This window comes from Nomascus leucogenys, chromosome 22a (genome assembly GCF_006542625.1).
Source record: "Nomascus leucogenys isolate Asia chromosome 22a, Asia_NLE_v1, whole genome shotgun sequence".
Lineage (NCBI taxonomy): Eukaryota > Metazoa > Chordata > Mammalia > Primates > Hylobatidae > Nomascus > Nomascus leucogenys.
Window position 1 is genome coordinate 6,605,732 of NC_044402.1, and position 27,533 is coordinate 6,633,264.

Here is a 27,533-nt window from a genome sequence, read left to right on the forward strand (position 1 = left end):
TTCTCTCCCCTCTCCTTTCTCTCTGGACTCAGTTTCCCACGTGTGAAAAGAGGAGTTAGGCCCCCTGATCTCAGAGGTTGCTTCTGATGTTGCCCGACCCCAGAGGCTGGTCCCAGGCAGGGCTGTGGGAACTTGTTGGAGCACTGTGCCCGTTGGGGGAGGTTGGATATGCCCTTTGACATGCTCACTCATTTGACCACCGGGACAGCTGGTTTTACCACCTTGAGAACAGGTCTAGGGCCCCTCTGTCCCCAGGCGTGGGTCTGTTCACCACAGTGAGTTAGCATGAAGTCCCTCCCTCTTGGCCAGCACCATGGCGTGCTGGGGCCTCTTCCAGGGAGCCACTGCTCTCTGTGCAAACCAGAGTGTTTGTTTCTGGTTTATACTTCTGAGCCCAGGAGGCCTGGGGGAGAAAGGAGGGCCTGGCCAGCCTGGGTTCCCTAAAAAGCAGCAGCCCATCCTGGAGCAAGACGGGCACCAGAGTTTACGCAGACGAGTCTTCAAATCCTGATGGTTGACTTTGGATTAGCCACTTCATGGGTCTGAGCCTCTGTTTCCCCATCTGTCAACAGAAAGTGATAATACCAGCAGGACTGGTGTGAGGATTAGATGAGCAGGGGCTCTTAATCAGTTTTTTGCCCATGGCACTTCTCTCTCAGGGGTCTCCTCTGGCTCTGCAGCATGCAAGTAGGTGGCTGGCTGGGGAAACGAGTGCATTGGTCATTACCATGCTTCCATCATGGAAGGTAGCATGGGCTCTGGAGGGACTCAGGCGTTGGATGCTTCTAGGAGGGTGAGATGGATGGGCATGGGCACTCATCAAGACCCATCACCCAGGACGCAGTTAGGGTAATGCTGCAAGCCTGTCTCCCCCACGTCTCCAAAGCTTTGTGACGCTGAGCCTCACTTTGCTCACCTGCACGAGGGGCTTAGTGAGCCCTCTCTTTTGTGGGGAGACTGTGGTGGTATGCAGAGTCCTGCAGCCGCATGCCAGGCACTGGGGAGACATCAGTGAACCAATTGGCCTCTGGGCCTTGCCTTCTGATGGGTGCCCTAGCATGAAGTGTCTCATACACTTTCCAAGATGCAAGGGGCTTTGAGACATGTCCAGGCCACAGGCATGTAAACACTGGCTTCTCAGAGTGCTGTGCACACCCGAGCAGCATCTCCTCACTGGGCTGAGCCATCAGGCAAGAGAGGTGCTGGGTCCCTTTTGTCTTTGTTGGTCGATGCTCCAGGGACAGTTTCACCTGTAGTATCAACGCCTGGCCTCAGTGCACATCGATCTTTCAGGGGTGGCCTTGCTAGGGAGACTCGGGCCGCCTATTTGTGTTTCAATGGAAAGATTTGCTGCTTTTGCCAAAAACATCCAAATCCTCATTTCACATTGAAGGCATTTCCCAATGAGAGGCTGCAGATCACTGTGGCAGGTTTGTTTAAGAAAGTGACTAAATGTGATTTCATAAAAGGCAAAGTTAATCTCCAAGGCAGCTTTGTCCTCATCCTCCCACCCCCTGGCCCCCGTTTTTTTTGTTTTTTGTTTTTTGTTTTTTCCAGGTTGTGATACTGCAGCAGCCTACAGTATCTTTATTTTATGTGTGACGAAAGATATTCTTGGCCTTTCTGTTCAGCAACAGGACGAATGGATTTCTTCATTCTAGAAGAAATATGTAAAATAATCCCTTAGAAGTCTAAAGAGATATGTTTGTTCAAAGCATTTAAAATGTTATTTTAATCAAAGGCACAAAACAGTCTACATGCTGTGTCAGCTGAAGACGACCATCCCATTTTAACAGCACACCATGCGCTTGCCTTTCTAGTTCCCATTCCTCCTATTTCCCTGCCTACTTGGGCACCAACTTTTCTTTTCTTTTTTTATTTAATAAAAAGGAAAGATTAAAGAATAAAACTTCAGTGGCCCAAACGTATAAAGTAATTTAATATGCTGGGAGCATTAATTATTTTAGCTTAATTGAATTCTGAGGACTGCAGTAGTTGCATTTTTGTAGACAAGCCCTGTTTATTATTTCTCTGTGTAGATTAACAGTAAAGGAAACACAGATAACTTTCAGTTATTTATTGTAAAATAAATGTGTCAATTCATGTGTAAAGCAAGCTGCTCAGAGATAATTGAGTCTTTATATTTTAAGAGGGGGACTAGGAATCACGGGCACTTCTCCGCCCAGGCTTCCGGAAACCCGTCCAGCTGCTGCCCACGCTCCTGGCCCCCGGGCTGGCTGTCCCTCCAGGCTTCTGCCTCCTGGTCGGGGCTCCGTGGAGTGCTCCAATCCCTCCATGACCTGCTATTGTCCCCAGGGCCTTGCTGGCCCCGGCCAGTAGCTGGTGAGCGGGTGGCTGTTAATTCTTGGACTCTGCCTCTGGCTTTGGCTGTCCAGGCTCAGAGGAGTCCAGGGTGAGGTGACCTCGAGGGTCCTGGTGGCTGTGAGGGTCCTGCCTTTTCCAGGGCCAGCAACCTTCCCAATACCCAGGCAGGTCCCCGCTCTTCCTTGCTACCAGGCGCTTCTAGAAGTGGGGACTCCAGAGGCAGGCCCGAAGGGGGTTCCTCCCACCCTTAAGGGAGATGCCAGGGTGAGAACTGCAGGGGGATTCTGTCAGTCATCACACTAGGTCGTGGACCCCTTATCAGCTGTTTCCTCGGAATAGTCATTCTGGAGAGTAATTACTATTATTTTTATTTTTGGTAAATGATAGAGAAGTAGGAAGGTAGAGGGAGGAAGTTTCTGAAGCTTTGTTTTCTGGAGGGCATTCATTCATTCATTCATTCAGCAACTGAGCACCTGGGCCCTTCCTCCGCCCTGGGTGTCCCCACCTGGATCCCCAGGTAAAGAGCCCCCAGAGGAGGGAGTGGGTGTCCAACGTGGGGATAATGGGCAGAGTGTGAGCTGGCAGCAGCCCTGCTCTTGATGTGTGCATTCTGGATCCAGGGCTCCGCTACCTGCTGAGCATTCGCTGTGGACAGAGGAGGTCTTTGGAAGCTTGTTTGAGGCCTGTCTGGGGATGGGGCGAAGCTCGTCAGAGGCAGGTTCTTTAGCTGGTGGTCTGACTCAGGGCAGCTATGGTGCCTCTGATACATCGCTGCCTATAGGTTTACATTCTTTATGTTTCTTAAGGTTCCTGCCTGTGGCATCCTCCCTGCCTCTGTGGGAGTTCAGGGGAGCACAGGACCCATCCTTTGGGGGAGCTGAGAGGTGTTCCAGGGTTTGCAAAGAGCACGTGGTGCTGCCAAGCCATTATCTGGGAGGGGTGTTTTGAGGAGGGGTGAGGAGAAAGAGGCTTTCAGGGTGTTTGGGGTTTGAAGGCTGTCTCTTGCTGTGTGGGAAAGAACACAGCCCGAGTCAGAGCCCCACCCTGCTCCCTGCCAGTCTCCGGCAGCGACTTGACCTTCTGAGCCGCGGTTTCCTCATCTGTCATTGTGACATTTATGATGAGTGCCTGGCACACGGTGGGGGTAGGTGTGCTGCAAATAGGAGCTTTTCCTGGCGCTTGGCTTTCCCTCCTCCGCCGCATTTTCGGGCGTTAGAGCAGCTTGCACCGGTCTTCTTGGCAATGGGCTCCTGTCAGGGTTGGGACAAACCGCCACTGGGTTGTGGGACTAAATCCACCATCACAGGCAGTGTCATCATGGAGTAGACTCTCTCCCGTCCATTCTGCCTTTTGTTAGGTGACTGTCCCTTGAGGATCTCTTTGCTGGCAGTGCACTCTGAGGAGCCGGCAGGGGGATTTCAGGGTGAGGGAGCACAGGCTTTGGCATCTCCCGGGTGGAATCCCAGCCCCGTCGCTCACTGCTGGCCACCTGTGTGAGTCACTTCACTTTTCTGGGCCTCCATTTCCTCGTCTGCACCTCCTTTTTGGGTTATGCTGAGGATGAAATGAGGAAGCATCCACCTGGTACAGGTTGGGCCTGAGGCAGATGATTGAGAAGTGGATGCTTCTAGAAAGCCAAACACAGGAAAGTGTGGACCCTGCTTGGAAGCACGCTGAGTGCATGCTTTTCTTGGTCAAAACCATGATCACTTGCCTGGGATCTCTCTCACGGTGACTTCCTACAGGTTCCTCCATATGATTCCCACGTGATAAGTCACTGAAGGGGAGGCGCTTGATCACCAGGAATTTGCTTTTGCCTGTTATCAGCCCTTCCATAACCAAATGAAGCTACAGAGGGAGGAATTAACTATCAGCTGTCACTCATAGGCCTGCCTCCCTAACCCTCTAAGTCCTGAATGTCAGTTTTCTGGAGAAGTGCGGAGACAGGCAGCAGGTGACAGGAGGTGGCAGATCCCTCTGGGCTTGGAGGTGGCAGGCAGCCCTGGCTGCGATGTCCCTGCCCACTTGATATGTCTTCATCCGCAACCCAGGGAGGACGCGCCATCTACCTGGGAGATTCTCTTAGCAGGTGGGGCACAGATAATGGTTTGGTTTGGGGCCCCAGTGACCCATTGCTAAGCAAAATGTGTCAGAGAAAAGGACTTCTGACGAGCCCAGGGATTTACATGCTGCTTTGGGAATGTTCTTCCCCGACTTTTAAAAATAAATAAAATAAACGTGAAAAGAAATATTAGCTTGGCCAGTGAGAGAAACTAAATAACTTGCTTGTGCTGGAAACTGGAGATAAACCCCACTCGCAGGTTGCCTTAAAAAACTTGCACTTGATCTATTTAGAGTTGTTATTTTCCCTTCAAATTAAGATGAGTTAAATCCATGTGTGTTGTGGCACGGATTATCTTTTTTTATTATTAAATCGTGACAGCTAATTATTAGCTCTGTCTGCACCGAGGAATAGTGCAGTGTTCTGTCTGAGGGACATGGCCCTGGGTTCAGGCTGGCGTTTGGGTGTTGGGATGGCTGAACAGGGCAGAGTTCGGGCTGGGCTGGTGGGTGGTGGGGAAGAGGGGCGCTACCTGGTATTCCTCACTATGCTAGACACTTTTCTTGGGTTATCTCACTTAATTCTTCAACCTTGAAATATATGTTTCTAACCCCACTTTGAATTGGGGCTCAGAGAGGTTAAGGGAGTTGCTGAAGGTCACACAGCAAAGCAGAGTCAGACCCAGTCAGGCCTAGTTTCCTTGGATAGCAAGGGGTGTGGAGGATTTGGGGGATGGGTATTCTAACTCTGTCTGTCTGGCTGGTGGGGCCTTGATGGGTGGGCACCACCTCTGACCCCATCCAAAATGGTCTTTGAAGCCCATCGCAGATATGACCCTGTGGATACAGCCAGGATTCCTCAGACCCCCAGGGACTGTGGCCTGCAGTCTGTGGCTTTTGTATATACTGTCCTGTACTTCCTAATGAGGGCATTGGAGAGATGGGTGGTGACAAAGAATGCAGTACAGTGTAAATTCAGGTGCACCTGGGCCGGAATTTTAGATTTTTTCCCATATATACGATTATTTCTTTTATTTTATATTCACTGTTGCATAGACTTTTCCCCCATAAATACAAATTACTTGTTTTATTTTGTGGAATTGCAGTTTTGCCAGGGTCTTGCTCTGTGACTGTCAGCCAACTGTTCACCTCCCCAGGTCTCAGTCCCTATAACTGGAGATAATGTTCCTTGTGTTTTGGGCTTGTTATAAGGTTTGATTTAGACAAGGTATACATAGAACAGGTTCCTGTGGGTTTTAGCTGTTGTTAATAATGGAGATCCTGCCGGTGGGATCCAGAGGAAGGGTCTGGCTTCCTAGCCTCCTGGAAGGACCTTGCTGCCAACTCTTCCCTTCTCACCTGCTCAGTGACTTGCCTGAACTTACGTAACTAGTTACTGGCAGAGCTGAGTCCAGACCCCAATTATCTTGAGTCAGGGCAGGTGACTTTTTGCCATCCCAGGGTGCCCAGCCCTGTAGCTTGAGGCCATCTCCCCTGGTGGAGTCCCAGTTTCCTTAGCTGGGAAAGGGGGTGAGCCCTTCCTGTCCCGCTGGCCTTCCAGGGAGGCGGTGGACCCACCTGCCATGTGAACTCTGCAAACCAGAGTCAAGAGTGTGTGCAGCTAAAATGGGTGACATCAGCACTGATTGTAGTTGAAAGTTTTATTGGATTAAAAAAAAGAGAGATAATACTGGTCACATAGATGGGTGTCTTTTTTTTTTCTCTTAAGGTTTGAGGCCTTATTTATTGATTTATGTACGTAGTTCCATACTTCCAGCAGTAATTCAGGAAACAGGAGAGAGAGATAAGGTAAGAAAAAGAGAGAAAGGCAGCTGGGCTCCCAAGGGGTGAACTTAACCAACATTCAGCCTGAGTTAATAGTATTATTCTTAGTTCGTCTATTTGACAGTAAATAGTTAGTAATTGACTAAAGTTTTTTTTTATCAGGCATTTGACAGCTTTTTTGGGCAGTTGTTGCTCATTTGCATGCTTGGCTAATGCATTAACCACCAGGTCTAGAATCTGTTAGGAGTGGGCTCTGCTGATAATCTATAGAAATAAGGCTGACTGGCTGTCACTCCGTGCCTTTGGGGTCATCTTTTCACTGAGGAAACAAAGAGATTGGGTTTTTCCTAATTTCATGTAAAATTTATTTATTTATTTTTGAGACAGAGTCTCGCTGTCGCCCAGGCTGGAGTACAATGGCGCGATATCAGCTCACCAAAACCTCTGCCTCCTAGGTTCAAGAGATTCTCCTGCTGGGCACGGTGGCTCACGCCTGTAATCTCAGGACTTTGGGAGGCCGAGGCGGGGGGATCACGAGGTCAGGTGATCGAGACCATCCTGGCTAACCCGGTGAAACCCCGTCTGGACTAAAAATACAAAAAATTAGCCGGGCGTGGTGGCGGGTGCCTGTAGTCCCAGATATTCAGGAGGCTGAGGCAGGAGAATGGTGTGAACCCGGGAGGTGGAGCTTGCAGTGAGCTGAGATCATGCCACTGCACTCCAGCCTGGATGACAGAAGGAGATTCCATCTCAAAAAAAAAAAAAAAAAAAAAAAAAAGATTCTCCTGCCTCAGCCTCCTGAGTAATTGGGATTACAGGCTCCTGCCTGGCTAATTTTTGTAGTTTTAGTGAGATGGGGTTTTGCCATGTTGGCCAGGCTGGTCTCAAACTCCTGTCCTCAGGTGATCCACCCGCCTCGGCCTCCCAAACTGTTGGGATTACAGGCACGAGCTACCGCACCCAGCCTGATGTTAAATTTAACTCATACTCACTAGATCTTACTGTGTGCCAGACACTATTCTAAAGACTCTGCAGATACTAACTGGTGTAATCCTCCCTATGACTTTATGATATGCTAATATCAGCCCCACTTTATAGAAGAGGAAACTGAAGCCCAGAGATGTTAAGTTATTTACCCAAGGTCACACAGCGGTGAGTAGGGTCCCAGAGTGTCAACTCTGGCAGTTAGGTTCTTCACTGTGGTCATAACTGTGCCTACATTCCATCCACCTCTCTGCACCACGAGGGTGGTAAATCAGATATTACTTTCATTTTGCAGATGAGGCAACTGAGTCATAGAGAGGTACCTTGCACAGCTGTCCTGTGAGTCACCAGCTCAGTTGCACCTAGAGACCAGGCTCCTGGGAGGGAGAGCATTAGGAAAAATAGCTAATGCGTGCTAGGCTTAATACCTAGGTGATGGGTTGGTAGGTGCAGCAAACCACCATGGCAGACGTTTACCTACGTAACAAACCTGCACATCCTGCACATGTACACCAGAACTTAAGACTAGAATTAAAACAAAAAAAAAGAGGACGGGCTCCTGACTTCCCAGAGAGGCCCTGGGTCTTCACTGTGTCATGTCCCAGGAGCCCAGGCCTCGTGGGATCCTGTGTTCTTGAACTGTGGCTGGTGCAGGCCCTTTCTGCTCCTGGCTGGGCAATGAGTGATTTCCACTCTGAGGTCGAATCTTGGTGATGGGACTTGGGTTCCAGAGTGGGGTGAAAGAACCAAGACAGTAGGCACCCACCTGTCCTGCACACATCTGTGGTTTCATGTTGACTGCATTTTGGGAGGAGCTGGCCCCCACCTCGTCATGAGTTACAGGCAAGTGGCCCTGTTGAGTCCAGAGTGGGGAGAGGCAGGCAGAGTGGACTCTGGCTCGAGACCTAGGATGGCATCCTACTGTGGCTGGCATGCTGTGTGACCTTGAGCAGACAGATCTTCCCCGTCTCTGGGGCTGAGTCTGCTGGGCTGAAATGTGAGATGGAGCCACCAGTGGTTTCTAACAGCTGCAAGAGCCAGGCAGAAGGTCGCGCATTTCCCACCTCAATTCCTTTCCCACCTAGTAGTTCCCCCAACTTTCCTCATTTTTCACATTAATGAGGCTTAGGGGTCAGTTTTCTCTGAAGAAATTGGTGGTGAAAATGAAAACTGTTAGATTGAAAGCTTAGGTCTTTCTGCCCCAGGCTGTGAAGATCCTTCTGGGAGAATTTGGTCCACTCGCTGTGAGGTTAACAGTTGAAGCTCAGAGCCCCTCGTGTGACCAGGCCCTGTCCCTAGTGTCCCTGTGTGGTTTGACATTCTGTTCTTTGTGATGAGTGTACCCTGAATCGTATAAACCTCGGGCCCTGCATGATCTGGACCCACCCTGGCCCAGAGCCTGCTGGGGGTGGCCAGTGACCTCTGGGCACACGGAGTGGGAGCCTCCTCAAGGGAGGGTGTGATGAGGACTTACAAGCCTTGAGCTGGACCCAGGGAAGAAGAGGCCTTGCTGGAGAAGGCAAGGCACCCTAGGCTTCATTTTATTTTGTTTTTAAGTTTTCTTGATGCCTTCTTGCTGGTCCGCTGGTTTTGGTCTGGAGGATCCTGGGGTGTTTCAGAAAGGAGGAGTCCGTGCTGAGGGCTGGGAGAGGAGAGCAGGGAGGGAGGGAGGAGTGACCCCTTGATGAGCCACAGGTCTGGGAAAGCATCTGCCTCTGGCTGCTCAGACAGCTGGGAAACTGGGACCACGGGCTCCTCTGGGCAGGAAAATAGTAACAAAGTAGACTTTTGTTGGAGGTGAAAAGTCAGACTCCCCCACTCCTGGTGTGGAGAGAAGGTAGCAGCCAAGGGCAGGGTGAGCCCCCCAGCCCAGGGCAGCCTGCTCTGTCTCTAAGCCAAGGTAATGTTTGATCAGGGCTGTTTTCCCCCATCCCCTGCCCTGGGGGCTGAGTGCCTGGGCAGCTTCTATGGTTGCGGGTGTAGACACAACCTCAAAGGTACAGGCAAACAGGTGCGTGGGTCGGCGTCTACTCAAGATGAATCCAGAGGCACAGAGCCCTAGGGGCTGGTAGCCCCAGTGCCTAGGCTGTGCCTCTAGTGATATGGCACAGACGAAGCCATCCGTCCAATCCACAAGAGTGTCCAGAAAACACGCGTCTACCTCCTGATGACTGCAGGTGCCAAAGGCATCCTGGAAAGGAGTGGAGAAGGTGGCTTTATTTCAAAGCCGTTTTCAGGGTAGAGCACACCTTCTGGAGAGTGTAGCCAGCCAACCAGGGATTCCAGGCTCCTCCCTTGGGGTTTGAGGGCAGAGACTGGCTGTCCTGGGCTCAGAGAGACAACAACTGTCTGAATTCTTCTCTGTTCGGGAGAAAATGGGACAAACCTTCAGTGACTCCTGCCACCTTCAGCAGCTGGCTAAAAACTGTTGGAGTTGGTAAACCCAGCAAAACTAAGTATTCCTGGGGCTGGAGCGGGTTCTTTTCTCCTCCCACCTCAAGTTCAAAGCCAGCCAATTAAGAAAGCTAAACAGTGCGGTCTTCTCTCTGCATCACTGGCTTGTAAAACTTTCCCTGCAAACTAGGCGACTTTATTTGTTGGGAAAACGAAGTATATAATTTTCCTGACCTGGCCTTTGCTTTGGGGAGAAGGGGAAAGAGAGAAAGAAGTCATTTCCAGAAACAGACGGCCCCCGAGGAGCAAAACAAGGTCCACACTCCAGCGTCAGGGCAGCGTAGACTGCAGCGCCGTGGTCTGGAACGCTGAAAACAGCGTGTTGCGGGGAGGCGGGACGCGAGGCTCCAGGCTGCGGAGCCTCTGGGGTCTGGGTCACTGTCTGCGGGGTGGACATCGAAGTCCTCCCAATTCTGCTTCTGAACCTCTGGTCGCCAGCTGCCCCCCCACTACTGCAATTTTCCGGTTTCCCCAACGTTTGCAACTTGCAAGTCTCCTCTCGCTTCCTTCCATCTCCAGCAGCCCCTCCTCAAGCTTGGCCTCCTCCCCTCCCGGCGACGGTGCCTATCCCGAGCAAATCATACCCATCCTCTCCGCCGCCCGCGAGACGGCCTCCCCCGCCCTGCCCGAGGGGGACTTCAGGCCCCTCCCTCCGAGGGCTCAATGGTTGGGGTCCATAGCCCCCTTCATTGCCACACAGGAGAACACAATGGCCTTCCCCGAGGCCAGGGGCGCAGAGCTCCGCGGGGGCGGCTGCATCTCCCGGACCGCGCACCCCACACGGCGCGGACACTTTGGCAACTTAAAAACTGCGCGGGGGCCTCCCCTGCGAGCGGTCCCCCCGCTTGCGAGCTGTGCCCCTTTCCCGGCTGGCCCTGGCCGGGTCGGGAGGCGCCTCGGCGCTGCTCCGAGGCCTTAGGGCGCGCCTGGCCCCCGCCTGGCCGCCGGCCTCTGATTCGCCCACGGCCTTGCGCCCATCGTCCACCTCCTTCCCTCTCTCTCTGACCCGGGCCCGCTGCGCACGTTGATTGTGCCTTGGTGGGGCGGGAGGGCCGAGAGGGCTCAAGGTCCATGCATAATTCGGCGGCTTAATGGAGCAGCTGCCTGAGCCGGGCGGCGAGGGGCGGGCGGAGGCGCAGCTGACCCAGCCCGCGTCTGGCCTCGCTGGGAAGGCGCGCTCCTTTCTTCCTCCCCTGCCACTCCCCTCCCCCACTCGGCCTGGGTCCGAGGAAGGCGGGGGGTGGGCGAGTCGAAGGGCTCGCTTTGGGAAGGGGTTTCCCTCGTGCAACTTTTGCTTTGGGGGGCGGGGGGGCATGCAGTGAATCGGAGCCGCCTCGGGACCTGCTCCTGAAGGAGGTGGAATGCAGGCTTCCTCGGAGCACTCTGCAGCCCTGGAGTCTTTTTTCCTGGCCCCTTTCCCCCCCGCCCCCGTCGGTCCCCAGCCCAGCAGCAGCCCAGCGAGCACGCCCCTGGCCCCAGGCCAGCCCCCTTCCCTGGCAGCCGGCGGAGATGGATGGAGGCGGAGACCCAAGGTCAAGGGCGGGGAGCCTGCCGGCCCCGGGCCCCTTTGTGCGCACGGGGCCGCCCCTCCTCCACCAGTCGCCTCCTCTCTGGCCCTTGGGCGCTCTCCCGGGTGGGTGACCTTCTCGGACATGGGGAATGTGGAAGTGGTCCCCTCCCCGAAGCCGCTGCGCGCCGGTCAGGTCGCTTCGCCGGGGTGGCATTCGTCCCGGGTGCTGGGGGCGCACGGGGATCCCTCTTCCGCCCGCCGCCATTGCCCTGATGAGTGGCGCGGTCTTTCTCAGCCCACCTTGGCGGGACGGAGCGGGCGGTTCCCGGGATCCAGGTGAGGCCGGGACGGAAGGAGCCTCCGGGAGTTCCCTAGTACAAAAATGTGATCATCCAGGGGCAACAGCCCCATCTCAAAGTGGGGATTTCGTGGGGACCTTAGTTTCTTCCCGAGCGGGAGGAGAGTAAGCCCGCTTTTCTCAAGGACAAAAGTGTTTTCCCAGTTGTGTGGGAATGGAACCCTCCACTAGAGTGGGACACCGAAGCTCCTGGAATTACAGGGATTTAATGTCAGTCCTCCTTCCAGCCTGACTTCTCTTAGGATAACCTCTTCCAACAAGAATTTGTATGCAAATCGTCACCTTGCTAGGAGTGTCTAGTTTTGTGTGTTAAAAATTGGCCTCCAACTGTTCAAAGCACTTCGACAGACCCTTAAAGGCCCAGAAAAGCAGTGGTTGGACGCCCAGCCTGTCCACCACAAAGCTCTTAAGAAAATGTTCAAACATTTTCCCAAAGCTGTTACTCTGGAAATAAAACTGTATGCTGTTCGCCTGCAGCCGATTAAAAGTTTACCTTCACTGTGACAGCTTTTCCAGGCTAGGATTGGAGCCACATCTCTATTTTCCATTTTTCAGAAATAAATCTAAACCAGCAGAATAGATTTGCTATAACAAGAGTCAAAGTAGTATTAAAAATATGCGTATACATATATACTTATAATATGAAACAGTATATTACACTTGCTGTGCTCTCAAGGCAAGTATTGTGTAAACGGCACCGTCATGGCGTTTTGAGTAAGAGTTGATTTTAAAATCTCAGATTTAGCTAACCCGAACTTTGAGCAGCCAGCTTTTCTGGTGGAGGAATCTGAAGGCATTTGTCAATTTATTTTTTGAAAGCCCTCTGGAAAAGGTAACAAATTCAACACTTGGGAGCTCAAAGCTACTGCCAGTCCTGGACAGGAAGGTTTTCATATCTGTCTGAACTTGCTCGCTGATTTCTCAGACGTCCATTTATAACAGTTCTAACAAGATAGAATCTGCCTTTGAATATCTGTAAATACGGGTAAAGATCACAATCCAGCACTCATAATGGTCCAAAACGAACTGGCAGATTCTCGTGTTTGATTAATATTTATGTTACCGGATTCCTTTACAGAAAGAAAGATGAAACGCTAATTGTGTGTGTGTGTGTGTTTGAGGGGCCCCATCCTAGGTCTCTGCAGTTCATTTAAAGGGATGTACATTTTAGGATTTTTGGAGACTAGGGGTGTGTGTCGGGGCGGGGGGCGGTAATTGTTCATGTTTTGCTTGAAAGACAGGTAACCTGTGGTTGGCTGAAGTATTGGCTGGTACACTGAGGGAGAGGCTGACTTTTCATTTTCCTTTTCTTTATTTTGACGGCTCAACAGTGATCAGAATGACGTGTGATTTCTCCCTGTATGTTTGGACTAAGGCTTGGACAGTGTGGTGGAAGGCTCTTGTTCAGGATCTTCCTCGAGGAGAACTGGTAGCCCCCAGGGTGCTCTGGCGTCTTTGCAGGGCACACTTTCTGCGCCTGAGTGGCAGGGTGGGCTGCCCTGCAGCGTGTAGTTCCGAGCCCTGCCATGTGTCTGTAGGGCACTTGCCTTGCTTTTTTTTATTTTTTTTTATTTTTTTATTTTAGGAGCAATGTGTGGGAGATTTGCCTGGAAATGGGGGGTTCTATCAGCTGGATCATGTTGAAATACCAGTGCAATTGGTAGCCAAAGGGATCCTGGAGAATCCTCCTTCGGAGGTGCTGTGTTAAGCATCTTCAATTTTATTGCTTCGAGAAGCCTAGATTTTTGTATAGGATTTCCTACAAGGGTGGCTTCCAGAGTGGCACCTGAGTCCTGCTTAGAGGTTCAATAATATTTGTTGTTGCTGGAGCATCAGGAGCCATGTCATTGTTAAAGCAGCAGAATCTAGACGTTGGCATGTGGTGTCGGATAGTCTCAAATACATTGACTTCCTAAACAGCCCAGGGCAAACCAGTTCATCTGTTAGTTGCTTCATCCATAAAATGGGGCTAGCCAATTGTTTACTTCCCTGTCCCTGTCCAGATATGAAAACAAACCCGTAGGTAGGAGTGAAGCAATTGCTGATTTCAAGGACATCATAAAAATGGAGAACTGTTATTGTTCAGTCCGTGGGGGCAGGGTGACTAATTTGCAAAAGGGAAACGAATCAAATAGCTGCTTGTAGAGGGTGTAATTTTTTACTGCAAGGAGGAAGAATTAGGGGCTTTGGGAGGAGGTTTATGTGGGGAGGGGGGGAACTTGGTTTTTCAATTTAGTAACCTGATACCAATAGGAAACTTACCCCTCTCCCCATTCATTTTAGAGGACTGTTCCCCCACCCCAGCTCCTTGTTATTGTTGGGACTGTCACATGATTCAGAATCTTGACACTGAATAGTGTCACTGCTGCTCTTGACCTGAATACCCCAGAAAAGGTATTTTTCCTGATATTTGGTCTCAGGCCCCAGAAGGAGAGGAGCTGGACAGGGGACATATAGACTTGGATTAGGGAGGAATGCATACAGCAAGCAGTCTTTAAATGCACAGTCTTGCTAGGTGCCGGTGAGGAAGGAACTCAAAGCGGACCGGTGAGGAAATTCTCACCGCCTCTCAGAGCTAACAAAAATTGGCACTTATCCCCATGGAGCACACAGCTGGCTCCTATGAAAGGGTACCTTCACTAGGGAAGCCAGAGGGCCTAAGTGTCCTGTTGGGGCTCCATTTTACTTTTTGGTTGTTGCTTTTCTTTGGAAGTGGCTTGGTTTCTTTTTTCCAGCAAAAGCTGGATTACTTGAATTAGGTTTTTAATAAAATAACCTCTGGCAGGGCCCAAAACCTCTGGATTAGTCTTGTTAGTTAGGAAATACAGAAGCTTTCTTTATATATTTGGTTTGTTCACCCTGGCTGGGCCAAGACTTTGGGCTGGGGTGGGAAGAGTGTGGTCCTCTCCTTTCCCCATGGGGCTGGGGAAAGGAGAGGACCACGGGAACAGCAGATACCTGGAGTCTGCGATGGTGCAGGCTTGGAGCCAGGAGCTGTCTGGTGCTTCTTAATTGAATACAGATCTAAGTAAATTCCACATGGGCATGCAAGGCTGGGCAAGGAAGGCAGTGATATTCCCCTCTGCACGGCTGGACTCGTAACCCTTCCAACCTGACGGGCCTCTCCGCCTGTCGCTGTACCCAGCCCACAGGGTTTGCGAGAAAAGGTAGAGAAGCAGGGGGACGAGATCACGCAACGCCCATGTAAATACTGTCTGTATGAACTGGGTCTTCCATCTTTTGTTCGTGGCAGCTCGTTAATTAACCAGCAGATTAGTGCTGCCTTCTTTTGACACATGCATGTATTTTGGGGTAGAGGATTCTTGTTCTCCTAAAACTCTGAACCCAACCGTTCAGGAAGTCTCCCTTCAGCGCCGCCTGCCCCTGCTCCCTCTCCCTGATGTCCTCCTCACTCCCCTTTTCCTGTCCCCTTCTACCCACCCTTTTCTTAAACCCAAGTGGGCTTGTAGTCGAGTGGAGGACAGACACGTTAAACACAGCTAAATAAATCATGTTTACGCTTGGCGTCCTCGGTAGTGAAAAATCTGTTGGCTGTTTTTACTTCCTTATTTCTCAGCATTTGCTTCCTACCTGCTTTTGACCACATGCCCAGAAATAGTAGTTTTGTCAAATGAGGGGATAATGCCAGCCAGCCTTTCTCGCTGCCAAGGAAGCTGCTGGATTTTGCAAAACAGAGTGACGTTTTTTTAATGACACTGATGTTTTTTTCAAAAAAATTAGGATGTAGAATAAGGATATTAAAATGCACTTAGGGAAAGGGAAAAAAAGCGACATGGTACCCCTTACAGCACAGGGACGTGTAGCAAGCAGGTTTAGAGAAGAAAGGTCTCATTTTTGTTTGCACTTGGCCGCTCCAAGGGCAGGAGGCAGCTGTCAGAGGCGGAGGAGCTGAGTCAGGTTCCCTTCATCTCAGCCCCAAGACTTAATTTTCTCTGCCATTTTGGTGATGTGGTGCGAAGATTTTTTTTTTCTTTTTCTTTTGGGTTTTGTGTCTGTTTAGTCTCTGAGGCCTCCTGAGCGATGCTTGCTGCTTTCTGCCTCTGAGATTACAGTTAGATTCTCGCCCTGATCTGGAATTGGAGCTTGTTGGGATCCTAGCTACACTCCGATTGTTGATGTGTTCAGAGTGGCCCCAGAGATCTCCCTGCCTCTGGGCTCTTATCTGTGATGTTGTTTTGGGGTATATTTCATGATGGGGTGCTGCTGGGCAGAGAACTTCCTGGGTAATTACAGCCAAACAGAGGCTGTAGATTTAAAAATAATAATAAAAAAAAAAACAGTTTAAAACCAAGTAAGTGGCATATAAATACTGGGCACTCCTGTAGGGAGAAGAGGCTTGTCTTACCGCGGGATCTTTGCAGGGTTCCTGCAGTAAATTCTGTCTGAGGTCCAGCACATCAGCTCTGTTTCAAAGACAGCCGAGAAAAAAAAAATTACAACAAAATCAAAATCAGCGTGCTATGATTTCCCCCAACTTCTAATGGGAATACTCTGCAATAGAAATGATATTTCCATTGAGGACTGCGCTGCCGGTTTCTTTAATTACATTAAATAGCGGTATAAACCTCAGCTGAATGTAAACCTCTGTTATAGCGGCGTCTCGAGCGTGGCTAGATGAATCGTAAGGAGCAATGTTACTAGTGTTAATGTGCTAACAATCTTTATTAAATTAATCCCGCGAAGTGTTAATTTTTACAAATTTTGTTGTGCACACACTGCACGTCACCGCTAGTGTGTTAGGAGATGAAAACGGATTTCACGTCAAAAAATAAGTAAGAAGGTGGCTGTCAGACGGCTCCCTTAGAAGAAAATTTGTGATTTTTGCCATCAAATGTTACCTGTGCTGAAAAGAAGGCTTACAATAGGTATATTAAATGCCATCTACATACAGAAAACTCAGTTAAAGGAACTACTTTGTTGAAAGTAATTACAGGCCTGTTCAATTTTTTAGTCAGTGACATTTCAGACTTGGCTTAGGAACATAAAGAGGCCATAGAAAGATTTTGTTCTATGTAATGCAAAGCACTGAACCTCGGTACTCTGTAAGTCCATTAGGAAAAGGAAAAAAGAAATGAAAGGGAAAAAAGAGATTTAATCATAAACAAAATCCAGGGGAGGGCTGTAATTTTTTATTATAATAGTAGAAATCAATTGCCTATAATTCTGTTAAATGCAACCCAAAACAAAATGTGCGTTTAAACTATAGCAGGGTCCTCCTTTTTACAATTTGATTTCTTTTCTTTCTTTCTTTCCTTTTTCTTTCTTTTTAACCTTCTACTAACCAAATTCATTTCTGTTCCATCTGAAATAAGAAACCCTGCTGGCCCTGTGGTTCTCTGTTCCCTTATTGCTCAGGTAGAGTTTTATGGTCTGATCTTAAAAAGGTGGATGATGCTTACATCCCTCATATCCATGACTCCATCTGCACCTGAAATTTCTGTTCCCTTTTCTGGCTGCTTCGGGCTTGAGTCATCCCAGTAACCTCCTTGCTGGGCACTCCGTTTTCTTTATGTTCTTTTTATTGGCTGTGCTGTTTATTTTCATTCGTAATTCTCCAGGATTCTCGCAGCTCAGCCTTCCTCCTTCTGTTTATTCCATTGCACTGTCTGTGCATGGCCGTTGAGCAAAAGCCAGCATTGGAGTTTGTGGGACCTTGGAACCACAACTTCCTGAACTCCCCAGTTTGTAAACATGTTTTAGAGAGGGCCAGATTCTTAACACGTGTCAGGATTCAGTGTTTTCCGGGTCATTCCTCAAGGGTCAGGCACAGTGGATGCTGAGGGGATAGAAAAAGGTGTCCTTAGTTTAAAATTCACTGTAGGCACCCAATCTGAAGATGAGTTTCCTGGTTTTTGCCTTGTGTGACATGTGAGTTCTATCTTAACTGTGTATTTCCACTCCCACCCCCAGCTCTAAATTAATGAAGAAATAGGAACATATCTGAGGGATGCCTGGCCAAGCTTGTCATTGGAGTCTGGCCCCTAAGTTCTATCTGGGAAAGGGCTACAGGGTCCCAACCCTAAGTCCCACATTCTTTATGCTTGGAATCCAAATGATTTATCTAACACTTCGGTTTGCAGCCTGCCTTCACTCTTCATCGAGTTATGCTTCATGCAGATGACATGTCGCATACTGTTTGTGGCTCTGGATGCAACCGGAGAGAAAATTACTGAAGGATCTTGAAATAAATTGTCTTAGAAAGCAGAGACTGCTGAAGGTTGAAGCAGCTACCACACCTCTGATCAGAAAACCTAAATTGGGAGGAAAAGGGGCAATTCCTCTGTTAGGTATTGACTGGCTGATTTTGCTGGTAAGATTTGGAGAATCTCTCGGTTGCAATTTGTCCTTGGCCTCTGTGGACACTGGTTGGATGCACGCAAGACATCTTAACATGTCCACGTTGCTGGTAGATGAGTGTTTGTGTGTGTATGTGCATATGTATATGTATATAGAACCTCTCTTATAGATAATAGATGTGCATGCACACATTTTTCTAACCAGTGCGACACATGGCTTCACCTTCTGTTGTCCTCAGGCCTGCCCATTCCAGGATGGTGGGCCCCAATTTGGTGGACCCTGCCTGCCTGAGGTCACCCGGAGGAGTTAGATTCATTTTTATATCTGTGTCCTGAAGCCGCGATGCATAGGAGCAAAGGAATGATCAGCGTCCCAGCTGGAGGACAAGTGGTTGTGGTTTATTTGCATTTCAGTAGTTCGGAGCACTGCAGGATTTTCCCTGAGAGACAAGCAAAAGAAGAGTCCAAGCTGCGTGTCCCTCACTGCGCCCCCCTACCCCCTGCAGATGCCCACTTAGGGGCTGGAACGGCCAGCCCCCTCCACCTCCGTGGTTCACAGAAGATGGCTGAGGGATGCCCTTCCTCGCCAGCAACACTGAAGTGTCCTCTGCTCCCTCACAGGGGCCTTGGTGTTGGAATTTGTGGTGTCACTTCACCAGTCCTTGGGTCAGGGTGCAGAAAGGGGATCGGCAGCCCCGGAGCATTTCAGCCGCCTGTGTCTTGAGGAAATTGGAGTTGGCAGTGAATGAAACAGGTGCTTTTGGACCTGGGGAAGGGGTGTGCCCAAGCGTGCCTGCCTCTAAATTGCAAGAGGCAGCTGCTGGGGAGGATGTTCCCTTTCCAGTGTCTGGTGAAGGAGGAGAAAGGTTTTGGTAGAGTCGATGGGGGACACGATCATTCCTTTGCTCTGCCTCTCCATTTTCTGGGGTGAGATTTCGGAAGTGCTCCAAGAGGAGGAGCTTAGAGTAGGGCAGCCTGGCTCAGGGTGCTCCCCGAGATGTGCTTCTAGTCTCCCTCACGGCCAAGCCTTCTCACGGTGGGTGCAGGTGGATACCCTGGTGGCCACACAGGGTTGTGGGTGGCCTTGGGGAATCTCTGGATGGTCCCTTGTGGAAGTGATGGTAGAAGTGGTCTCAAGCCCAAAGATGAGCAGTTGCCCACGTTCCTGGAGGCCCCTGGTGAACCCACCTCACTTCCTGCAGCCTGGCCCCCTCATTGACCCTCTCTGGGTCCATTAGGGCCTAGATGGTTGATGAGGGATGCTGGGCAGGCTCTTTCACCTGCATTTGAATTCTTACCCTCCTCAGCCACCTGCAAGGACTGCTGTCTTTCAGCCGGCTGCCCGCATAGAGGCCAAACGTAGATTCAAACTGTTTTTATGTCTCCCGTGTAATGACCCCGAAGGAACTCTTTAAACGCAGCTGTGCAAACCCTTGTGAGACGTGATTTTCCCTTTTCATTGGTCTTCTTTCCAAGGACACCTACATGTTCACCCCCAAACCAAAACCCGTAGCAACAAGGGACTAGAGGCCTGTAATGGTCATCGGGTGCCCAGACAAAACAGTGGTGTCTGATGGAGAATGAGAATCCAGGAGTGGGAGGTGGGGCCTGGGGAGCCCCGTTGCCCTGCCTGGCATTTCTAGGTCCCCCAGATGCTCTGGGGCAGTGAGCTGAGCCACGTGGCACACCCACTGCCTCTCTGGTCCTGCCTTGGGGACCCACCCTAGAGTTGCAGCTTTTCATGGTAACCTGCGTGTTCGCTTAAATGCTTTGCTTTTCCTTTCTGCTTTATGATGATGAGGATTGTTGGTATATATTTTACAATGAAATGGAAAACAAGTTCCAGTCATTGCTGGTTCCTAGACCTTGGTAATTAAAAGCTAAAAAAAAAAGAAAAAAAAAGAAATGAAATAATACCTGTGGAGTGAAGGAATTTATTTATTGAGTCACCCCCACCCCCAAAGACCTGTGTAGCTCTGAAACTGAGCAAACGAAGAAGCCTCCCTAGAAGTGTTCTTCTCTATTCCTGCTGTCTCAGCCACTCCCCCTCTACACCCCCCACAACCCCCAAAAAAAGGGAATGAGAGAAAGACAAATGATGAGAAGGCCAGTCTTGTCAGGTGAACACCCAGTGCCTGTCTCATTTAAGGTTGCACTCCACTTCTTTCAAATAGGAAATTGCCAAAATGGATGTCATGGGCTGCTAATTAGATGTATTTTAACTGCAGGATCATTTTACCAGCTAATACTGTTATTATGTGCTTCAATGTGAACCCATGGTGGAGCTGTTAAAATATGAGCGTGCAGTCTTAGCAGACAGCTCTTGGAGCCGTTGGGATGGGTGGAGGGCGCTTTTCCTCATGGCCCTGAAGATCCCCGGGCCAGGCCCTGTGCTGAAGATCTGCGCCCTTTCAGCTTCTCAAGAGGTGCCCCCTGCTCTCCGGAAGACCATCTTCTCCTTGTGTTTAGACCAGGGACGGAACCTCCAGGAGGCCTGAGCTTTCCAGCGTCACTTCCCCTCCCCTCTAGACATCAGGGTTCCCTCTGGACCAGCCTAGAAGTGCCAGATGACCACAGTTCATGCCCGTGCCTACCCAGAACAGGCAGGCCTGAATCTCACGCACTGGAGTTTCAAGTCTGTGCTGGCTTCTCCTCCATCTTCCCTCTGTAGCAAACCGGAAAAAGAATCCTAATTTCCCGTTGGGGTGGGAGGAGATGAGCTAGGATCAGGATAATGATTTTTAAATGTGAGCCAGGCATTTGACTTCACGATATTTCTTTTCCCCCTCACCCTCTTAATACATAGCATTTTTTTTCTATCATCCTTAAGACAAAGTAGCTGGCAAAATATTTAAGTGATCAGAAAGAAATATTTTTATTTGCCCGCGTGCGAATTGGGTTATCTGCCTATCTTGTTTATGAAATTTGGCGCTGCCTTTCCTGCACAGTACGTTCGCCTCTCAAATCTTTCCCGGCTCCCATTTCCATATTTCTGCGTGCTTGTTCTTTGTTAATCACTTGGCAAGCGCTTATTTGAATATTAAAAATTTCTTTAATCATCAAAGGCAGGAGCACAGTCTCATGAATATTCATATTTTTCCCCCTCCTCAGACTGGATTCTAGTTCATTACCCTGCAGTAAAAGCCAAACAGCCATCAATCGCCCTCATTACAGGCTCTGGCGTTTTGATTGGCTGCCTGCTGCCCAGAGCTTTTTTTTTATTTTTTTAAATTTTTTTCCCCCTTCTCCTATGAGCTGTCTTGTACCTGCCAACAACCAAAAAAAGAAAAAAAAATCAACAATGCAAGAATAAATTTCTCTGGTTGGAAAACAACTTTGCAAACTTGTCAAACAGTCCTTGTGGCTTGCTGCTGTTGCCGCTGTAGCGTCCACCAGCGCCACCTCCTTCCCCCCGCTGTCCTTCCCCCCACCAAAAAAAAAAAAGAAGCCCAAGATAAAAGAGAGGGGGGGAGAGAAAAATAAATAAATAAATAAAAAGGGAGAAACTTGAGCCTCAGAGATGAATATTTGTCAAGAGAGTTGACGTAAGTTTCATTTGCATAATGACTTTGTACTTCTGCATTAATAAAATTTGCATATGAAGCCATGTTAATTACTCCTGATCATGCTTTTTGCATTCATGCATAGTAATTTTCTCCGACTTGTGAGAATTAATGTCTTGGCATGGGGGGAGGGGGCGCGGGGACTGTCAGGTTCCCTTGCCAGTGTCCCTCACTCACACGCGCTGCCTCCCTGGCTGTCTCCTTCCTTGATCTATGACTCATTTCTGCACTATCAGTAGGAGTTCTCAGCTTAAAAAAATGTATCAATTGAAAGGCACCAGTAGGGAGAAAAATACACGTCTCCTGCACAGTGTATTCCAGACCACCTCTCTCTAGCTCTGAACATGGAATCTGTAATCCTCCCATTTGGGAGGGGACGCCCGGGAGGCTTCAGGGGTGGGGAAGGCTTGAATTCCCCCCAAAACCGGGCTGGGGCTTTTCCAGGCGTTTTTGTGTCTCCACACTCCTTGGCGGTGGGCGTGTTCGCTGGGTGAGTGCGCATGTGTGAGGAACGGAGCATCTGCAAAGTCCCTCTAGAAGAGAGACGGGTGACAGACCCCTGTGGAATGCTTAAACCCATGAAGGCATCAAGAATGAGCTTATCTAGCATTGCCCTGTTTTGGAGCCTAAGAAGCGGGATTTTAGGGGCCCTATTTTTAGACTTGTTTTTGTTTTTGTTTTTTCGTGCATAGACCTCCAAAGCAAGCGTTTTTTTGGGAGTGTCTTGCAGGTCTTTGTAGGGCGCTGTGCTATGTTCAGAGCACATCCTCTTGCCTTCTTTGCTGGGCAGTGATGATGTATCACTGATGTACCTTGGAAAGGACCGTAGGGAGTGGGGAAAGTTTCAGAATGGAAAGCAAGAGAGTGACAGTGACCGTTTGGTGAGTGTTTCCTGGATCTCTGGCTCTGGCTCAGGGCTGACCTGACCCTTCCTTTAAAGTTGAGGGAGCTGAGGCTCTGAGAAAGTGACTCACCTTCAGTCACGAGGCCAGGAGACAGCCGAGGGGGAATTTGAATCCAGTCCTCTCGGTCCTCAAGGCTGTGAGGCCTGGGAGCTCTGGTGGCTTCCTCCGTGCGTGTGTGGGTGCTTACCCTGTCCCAGGTGTCAGGCTCTCCTTAAGTGCTTTCTGGATTTCCCAGCTGCACTTTTAAAGGCAAATACCCCTCCTCTGAGGAAGGATGGGGGCTGGGAAGTGGCCTGGGACAGGTACTGAGGCTGTTTTTTCAAGTTGAGATAAGAGTCACATGATGTACAATTGGCCATTTTAAAGTGTACAATCAGTGGTTTTGAATCTCTTCACAATGTGGTACAGCCGTCACTCCTGTCTAAGTCCCAAGCATTTTCATCACCCCCCGAAGAAACTCTGTACCCATTAGCCACCCCTCACACCCCTACCAGCTCCCCTCAGCCCCTGGCAACCGCTACTTTCTGTGTCCATGGATTTGCCTCTTATGAGCATTTCATATCCATGGACTCATGCAGTATGTGGCTCCTTTCATCACTTTGGGCTTTTGCAGTAGCTTCAGATTCCTTGAGTCCCACCTTTGGGAAGGGCTCTGGGTTTAAGCTGCCACATGTGGAAACCTCTCCCAGGGTAGAAGGAGCTCTGGGAGCCCCAGAGAGGCCCTGCAGAGCTTGGGATTTGAAGCCCCTCTCCCGGCTGCCCCCCTCCCCTGCCTCAGTTGAGCCGGCCCCTGGAGCAGGTGGACTTCAGCAAGGTCAGAATTGCTAATGAGACTCTGAGGAAACCTGTCCAGGGCGGCCTAGCCCCTGACCCTTATGCAGGGAACAACACGTGGTGTGTGACATCGCCTTTACAGACCCTGGCCTGAGCCCCACGTTGGATGTTTCCAGGAGAAGGGGCTGGCCAGATGCCTGTTTTCTACCTGCTCTGCAACTGTTCCTCCCACCGCGGAGACGGAGTCAGCTCCTTAGCACCTGGGACAACCCTTACCAGGCCTTGAGCTGCTTCTGCTGGTTTCTCAGTGGTGATAAATGGTGCTGGCTGTGCCGCGGCCTCACCCAGAACCCAGGAACCGGAGCCTGGGTTTGGCCTTTGCAGCTTTCAATGGCTGGATTGAGCCCAGGGATCTCAGACTTCCGCCCACTATGTGGCCCTTGCTCTAGAGATCCCAGGAACCCTGGTCACTTACCCAGCTGCAGCCCTAGAGGGAAGCAGAGCATTGCGGGCTTCGGGGACACAACTGGGTTCCAGTCTCAGATCTCCCTGAGCGTCAGTTTTCCCCCAGTGGAATGTGGATCTCTGCTGAGTGAGGTGGCTGTCATGACGATGGGTGACCCAGAGCCCTCGGTGGTCTGCAGGGAAGGCCTACATAGGGATTTGAGACCACCAGTCGACAGGATCAAATGCAGTGTCCAGTGCTGGGAGGTTCAGGCTAGGGCAGGCTTCCAGGAGGAGGCAGGTCCTGACCTTCCTTGAGGGACGGCACTAAATCTAGCATGGCCTTCCCATCAGCATCTGAGGCTGAAACTGTTTACTGGTTCCTCAGCCACATCCTTCCAGGGCTATCCCCAGCTCAGAAATACCCTGGGCCCTAGGCCTCACCTAGTAGGAGGTCTTTGTTGGCTCAGAGGGGTCCGAGCAGTGTTGGTGATAGCTTTGACCTCTTGACAGGACACTGACAGCTTGCAATCCCTAAGCAGAGGGTCTTCTTAAATGCCCTGATGCCCTGATCCTGGATAACCCATGTTTTAGAGAAACCAGGGCTACAGAGAAAGAGCCCTGGTTCTGGGGCCAGACAGCTGGGGTTTGGATGGGGCTGCTGATGTCTGCAGTTTTCTGCAGTCACACACCATCAGTTTCCTGGTCTGTGCAATGGGTATTCTAAGCCCCAGTCCCCATCAGTGTGTTAGGAAGTTCAGTCCAATGAAGACTGACAGGCTCCTGGCGGCTTGCAGGGTCCTGTGGCTCTCCTTGCGATGGCGGAATCCTCGTGGGGGCCCTGGAGTGGGCAGACTCCCCGCCCCGTGCAGACCTGTGCTGGGCCTCCCTGGCAAAGCCGGCTGGGCCCAGCTGCCCATCCTCTTGTTGACGTTTCCTTTTTGTCTCTCTGATGCTTCCCTGCTCAATTATTTACCCAGGGAATTTGGGCTTCTTCACTTGTGGTTTTGGCAAGGGCTTCACACAAATGTTTTGCCCTGGTGGTCTCTTAGCCATTTAAGATAAACGGCTAAATCAAATGCAGGCCTTGCTTCAGAGCTGAGCGAGCTGTGGGGCTGGGCAGAGGCGGGGCCGGCCCTGGCCCTGTGTCCTTGCTGTCACATGGCGGGAGGCCTCCCAAGCCAGGCCGAGACATTAGGAGGGGGTGAGCAGCGCCAGGGTTTTCTTGGGGTGTGGTGGGCGGGGGTGTGAAAGCCTTCTGAAGGGCATTGCGGCTTGGGTGCAGCATGCTCAGTGCTTGGGGCTGGAGAGAGCCCCCGGCTGGTGGTCTGCCAGGCAGGAGGCTAACAGTGCCCAGACACCTGGAAGCGGACCCCAGGTGTCCCTGGCCTGTAGGAACAGCCCATCCTGATATAGCAAACAGGGGAGGCTCTGAGCTTCCCAGCTCTTCCAGGGAGGGGTAGCCCGAAGTTTTGGAAACAAATCCCCAAATGGAACCTGTTTGATTGCTCCAGAGGCCCCCACGTGGGGGGTCCTTCCTGAGAGTGGGGCCCTGACAGCCCCCATTCACCCAGCCCCCCGCACTAGGCCCCCAGAGGCGGGGTCCTGCCTCCCTGACAGCCCAGCCTGGCAGCTGTGGAAACCGGGCCCTCCCCAGTGCCCCCTGCCCACCTCCCCGAGCCCATTCCCTCGCCTGTGTCCCGATTGCCTTCCCTGCAGGGCCTGGCACCCCGGGGGCCTCCCACCCCCGAAGGGTGGCCTGAGCCGAGCCCCACGCCCCGAGCCCCGTCCCACCCCGTGCCCCTCACACAGTCCAGGGCCCGACTGACCAGTCTTTTCTATTGTTTTTTCTCCAGGGCCGTGCAGGCCTGCCCAGCTGCCAGCGGTGGCCCCCATAGCTGCCTCCTCCCACCCTCACTCATCCGTGATCACTTCACCTCTGCGTGCCCTGGGCGCTCTCCCGCCCTGCCTCCCCCTGCCGTGCTGCAGCGCGCGCCCGGTCTCGGGTGACGGGACTCAGGGTGAGGGTCAGACGGAGGCTCCCTTTGGATGCCAGTGTCAGTTGTCAGGTAACAGACGACGCCGCGGTGGGGGGTGGGCCCCCGGGATGGCGGGGTGTGCCATGGGCAGCACTGGAGCAAGGTGGGGACCCAGGGAGGAAGGGCAGCTCCCACCCAGAAGGCTTTTTGGGGTGCCAGGGGAAGTGGTAAAGAATGTTCGCTGAACTATTAGCCAGGGCCCAGTGCCCCTTGGTCAGGAGTCCCCCATGGTGCCCCCACCCGTTCTGAGAGTCTTGCTCCCAGAATGCATTCCTCGGCCTCCCAATCCGGCTTCTTTGGGTTGTTTAGCGACAGCTTAATTGGATAACACTTAACATCTGAGGTTTTCTTCTGCCCTTGCCACTGCCACCCCCTCCCCCACCCCAGACAACCCCCTGCCCCTCCAAGACCAGGCTAGGGGAAGATTCCTTGGTTGACTGTGTACATTGCTGGAGCCGTCCAAAATGCTGAGTTTCTCTTTGGGAGAATGTGTTGCCCATTAGCTTTGAAAAAGAAAAAAAGTGGCTCAAAAGGAGCCTCGTAAAAAGCTGTGGCCACGAGAGGGAGTGAAACACTGTGGGGTGTGTGAGGGGTGGGGGTGGGGGCTGAGTACCTGCTGTGCGTCCGGCTCTGGGCCAGACCCAGACACAGCTGTTTGTGCCGACTCATCCTGCTCTCCTGGGCGGGCGGTGTGGCTGCCCATTCTACAGGTGGGCAGATGGGGCAGTGTGGTGACACAAACTGGCCTCTACCTGCCCTGCTTCTCCCCAAGTGGAACCCAAGGTCTTGTTCTGCCTAGGGTCCCTGGGAATTCAAGGGCGAAGGGCCCTCTCACAAGTCTGTCCCCCCAGCGTCTCGGCAGGGTCTGGTGTGAAAGCACTGTGGCCATGCAAGCCAGCATGCTGACACAGACACATGTGGTGAGCAGCCGTGGCCTGGTTTCTGTGGCAGGGGCAGGAAAGGAGAAGGGGGGTGCAGAGCTGGGGCAGATTTGATTGGTCCCTGCTTTGTCACCAGGCATGTTGCAGGCTTTCTCTTGACTTGAGTTGTGAAAGGAAAACTATTTTTATTGGGCAGGTTTTGTTTTTAATTGAAGCTGTCCCCACGGGCGGTCCCTGATGGAGCCACAGCTCTGCAAAAGCCACGGCCACAGCTCTGTAAAAGGCCACAGGCAGCCCCTGCCCCAGGGTCCAGAGCTCCCTGGGCTTCAGAGTTCCCTAGTAGGGTGGCCTGGAGCCTTTAGTATACCCTCCCTGCTGTGACAGGTGGTGACATCATAGGATCTGGCTTCCAAGAGGGAGTTCTGGTTTCTTACTGGACTTGTGCCTTAAATGCACAAAGCAAAACTCAAAATCTCCTGGGAAGGAGTCGGAACCACTTGCAAAGATGCCGGCTCCCTTTTCTGGGCTGTGCTGGTACCCAGGTGCTCAGGGCTCCTGTCCTGGCTCAGTAGATCTGTTCTGTGAGTCTGTGGAAGGCCCTGTTTGCTGAGCAGGGGGTGCCTGCTCTGTCTGGGTGGTTGCCCTGCTCTCTTGGCTTCCTGTCATTAGTGCTGCAGCCCCTGCAGCCACTGGGGGGGCCATGCTATCAAAGATCAGCCTGAGTGTTTATTACTGGACGCAGTCAAGTTCTGTGGCACAGAAATCTGATCTCGCCAGAGGCTCACCCAGGGCTTTGCTTAACCCTCTGTTGGCCCCACTTAGAAGCTGCCGAACTAGACGAGACTCAGCTAGAGGACTGAGCTGCTCCCTCCTGTGGCCAGGCCCGCTTAGCATCTTTGTATGGTGCTGAGCAGGAGCTGTTACCATCCCCATTTTGCAGAGGGAGAAGCAAAGGCTCGGGGAGGGAGAGTGGCTAGCCAGGGTGGCAGAACTGGGATTTGTCCTTGGATGCCTCCTGAAAGGCCACCCGTCTTCCTGTGGAGCCACACTGCCTCTGCCGACATCTACAGGAGGTCGAATGAGCTTTCCACTGCCTTGGCTCTGGGGGACTCTGCCATCAGCAAGTCCTCATA

At 51.3% G+C, this 27,533-nt stretch overlaps 1 protein-coding gene across 4 annotated transcripts in view; it reads left to right on the forward strand.

Annotated features, from left to right (window-relative positions):
* Positions 1-27,533, forward strand: part of BCL11B (BAF chromatin remodeling complex subunit BCL11B) — a 103,443-nt gene that overhangs the window by 15,128 nt on the left and 60,782 nt on the right. For 2 of the 4 annotated variants that reach the window (XM_030803446.1, XM_030803445.1), the window contains exon 3: positions 25,337-25,549. The exons of the other annotated variants lie outside the window; for them this stretch is intronic. In XM_030803446.1, coding sequence (XP_030659306.1) covers positions 25,337-25,549 — 213 coding nt within the window. The remainder of the gene's footprint in view (positions 1-25,336; positions 25,550-27,533) is intronic. 4 annotated transcript variants of the gene reach the window in all.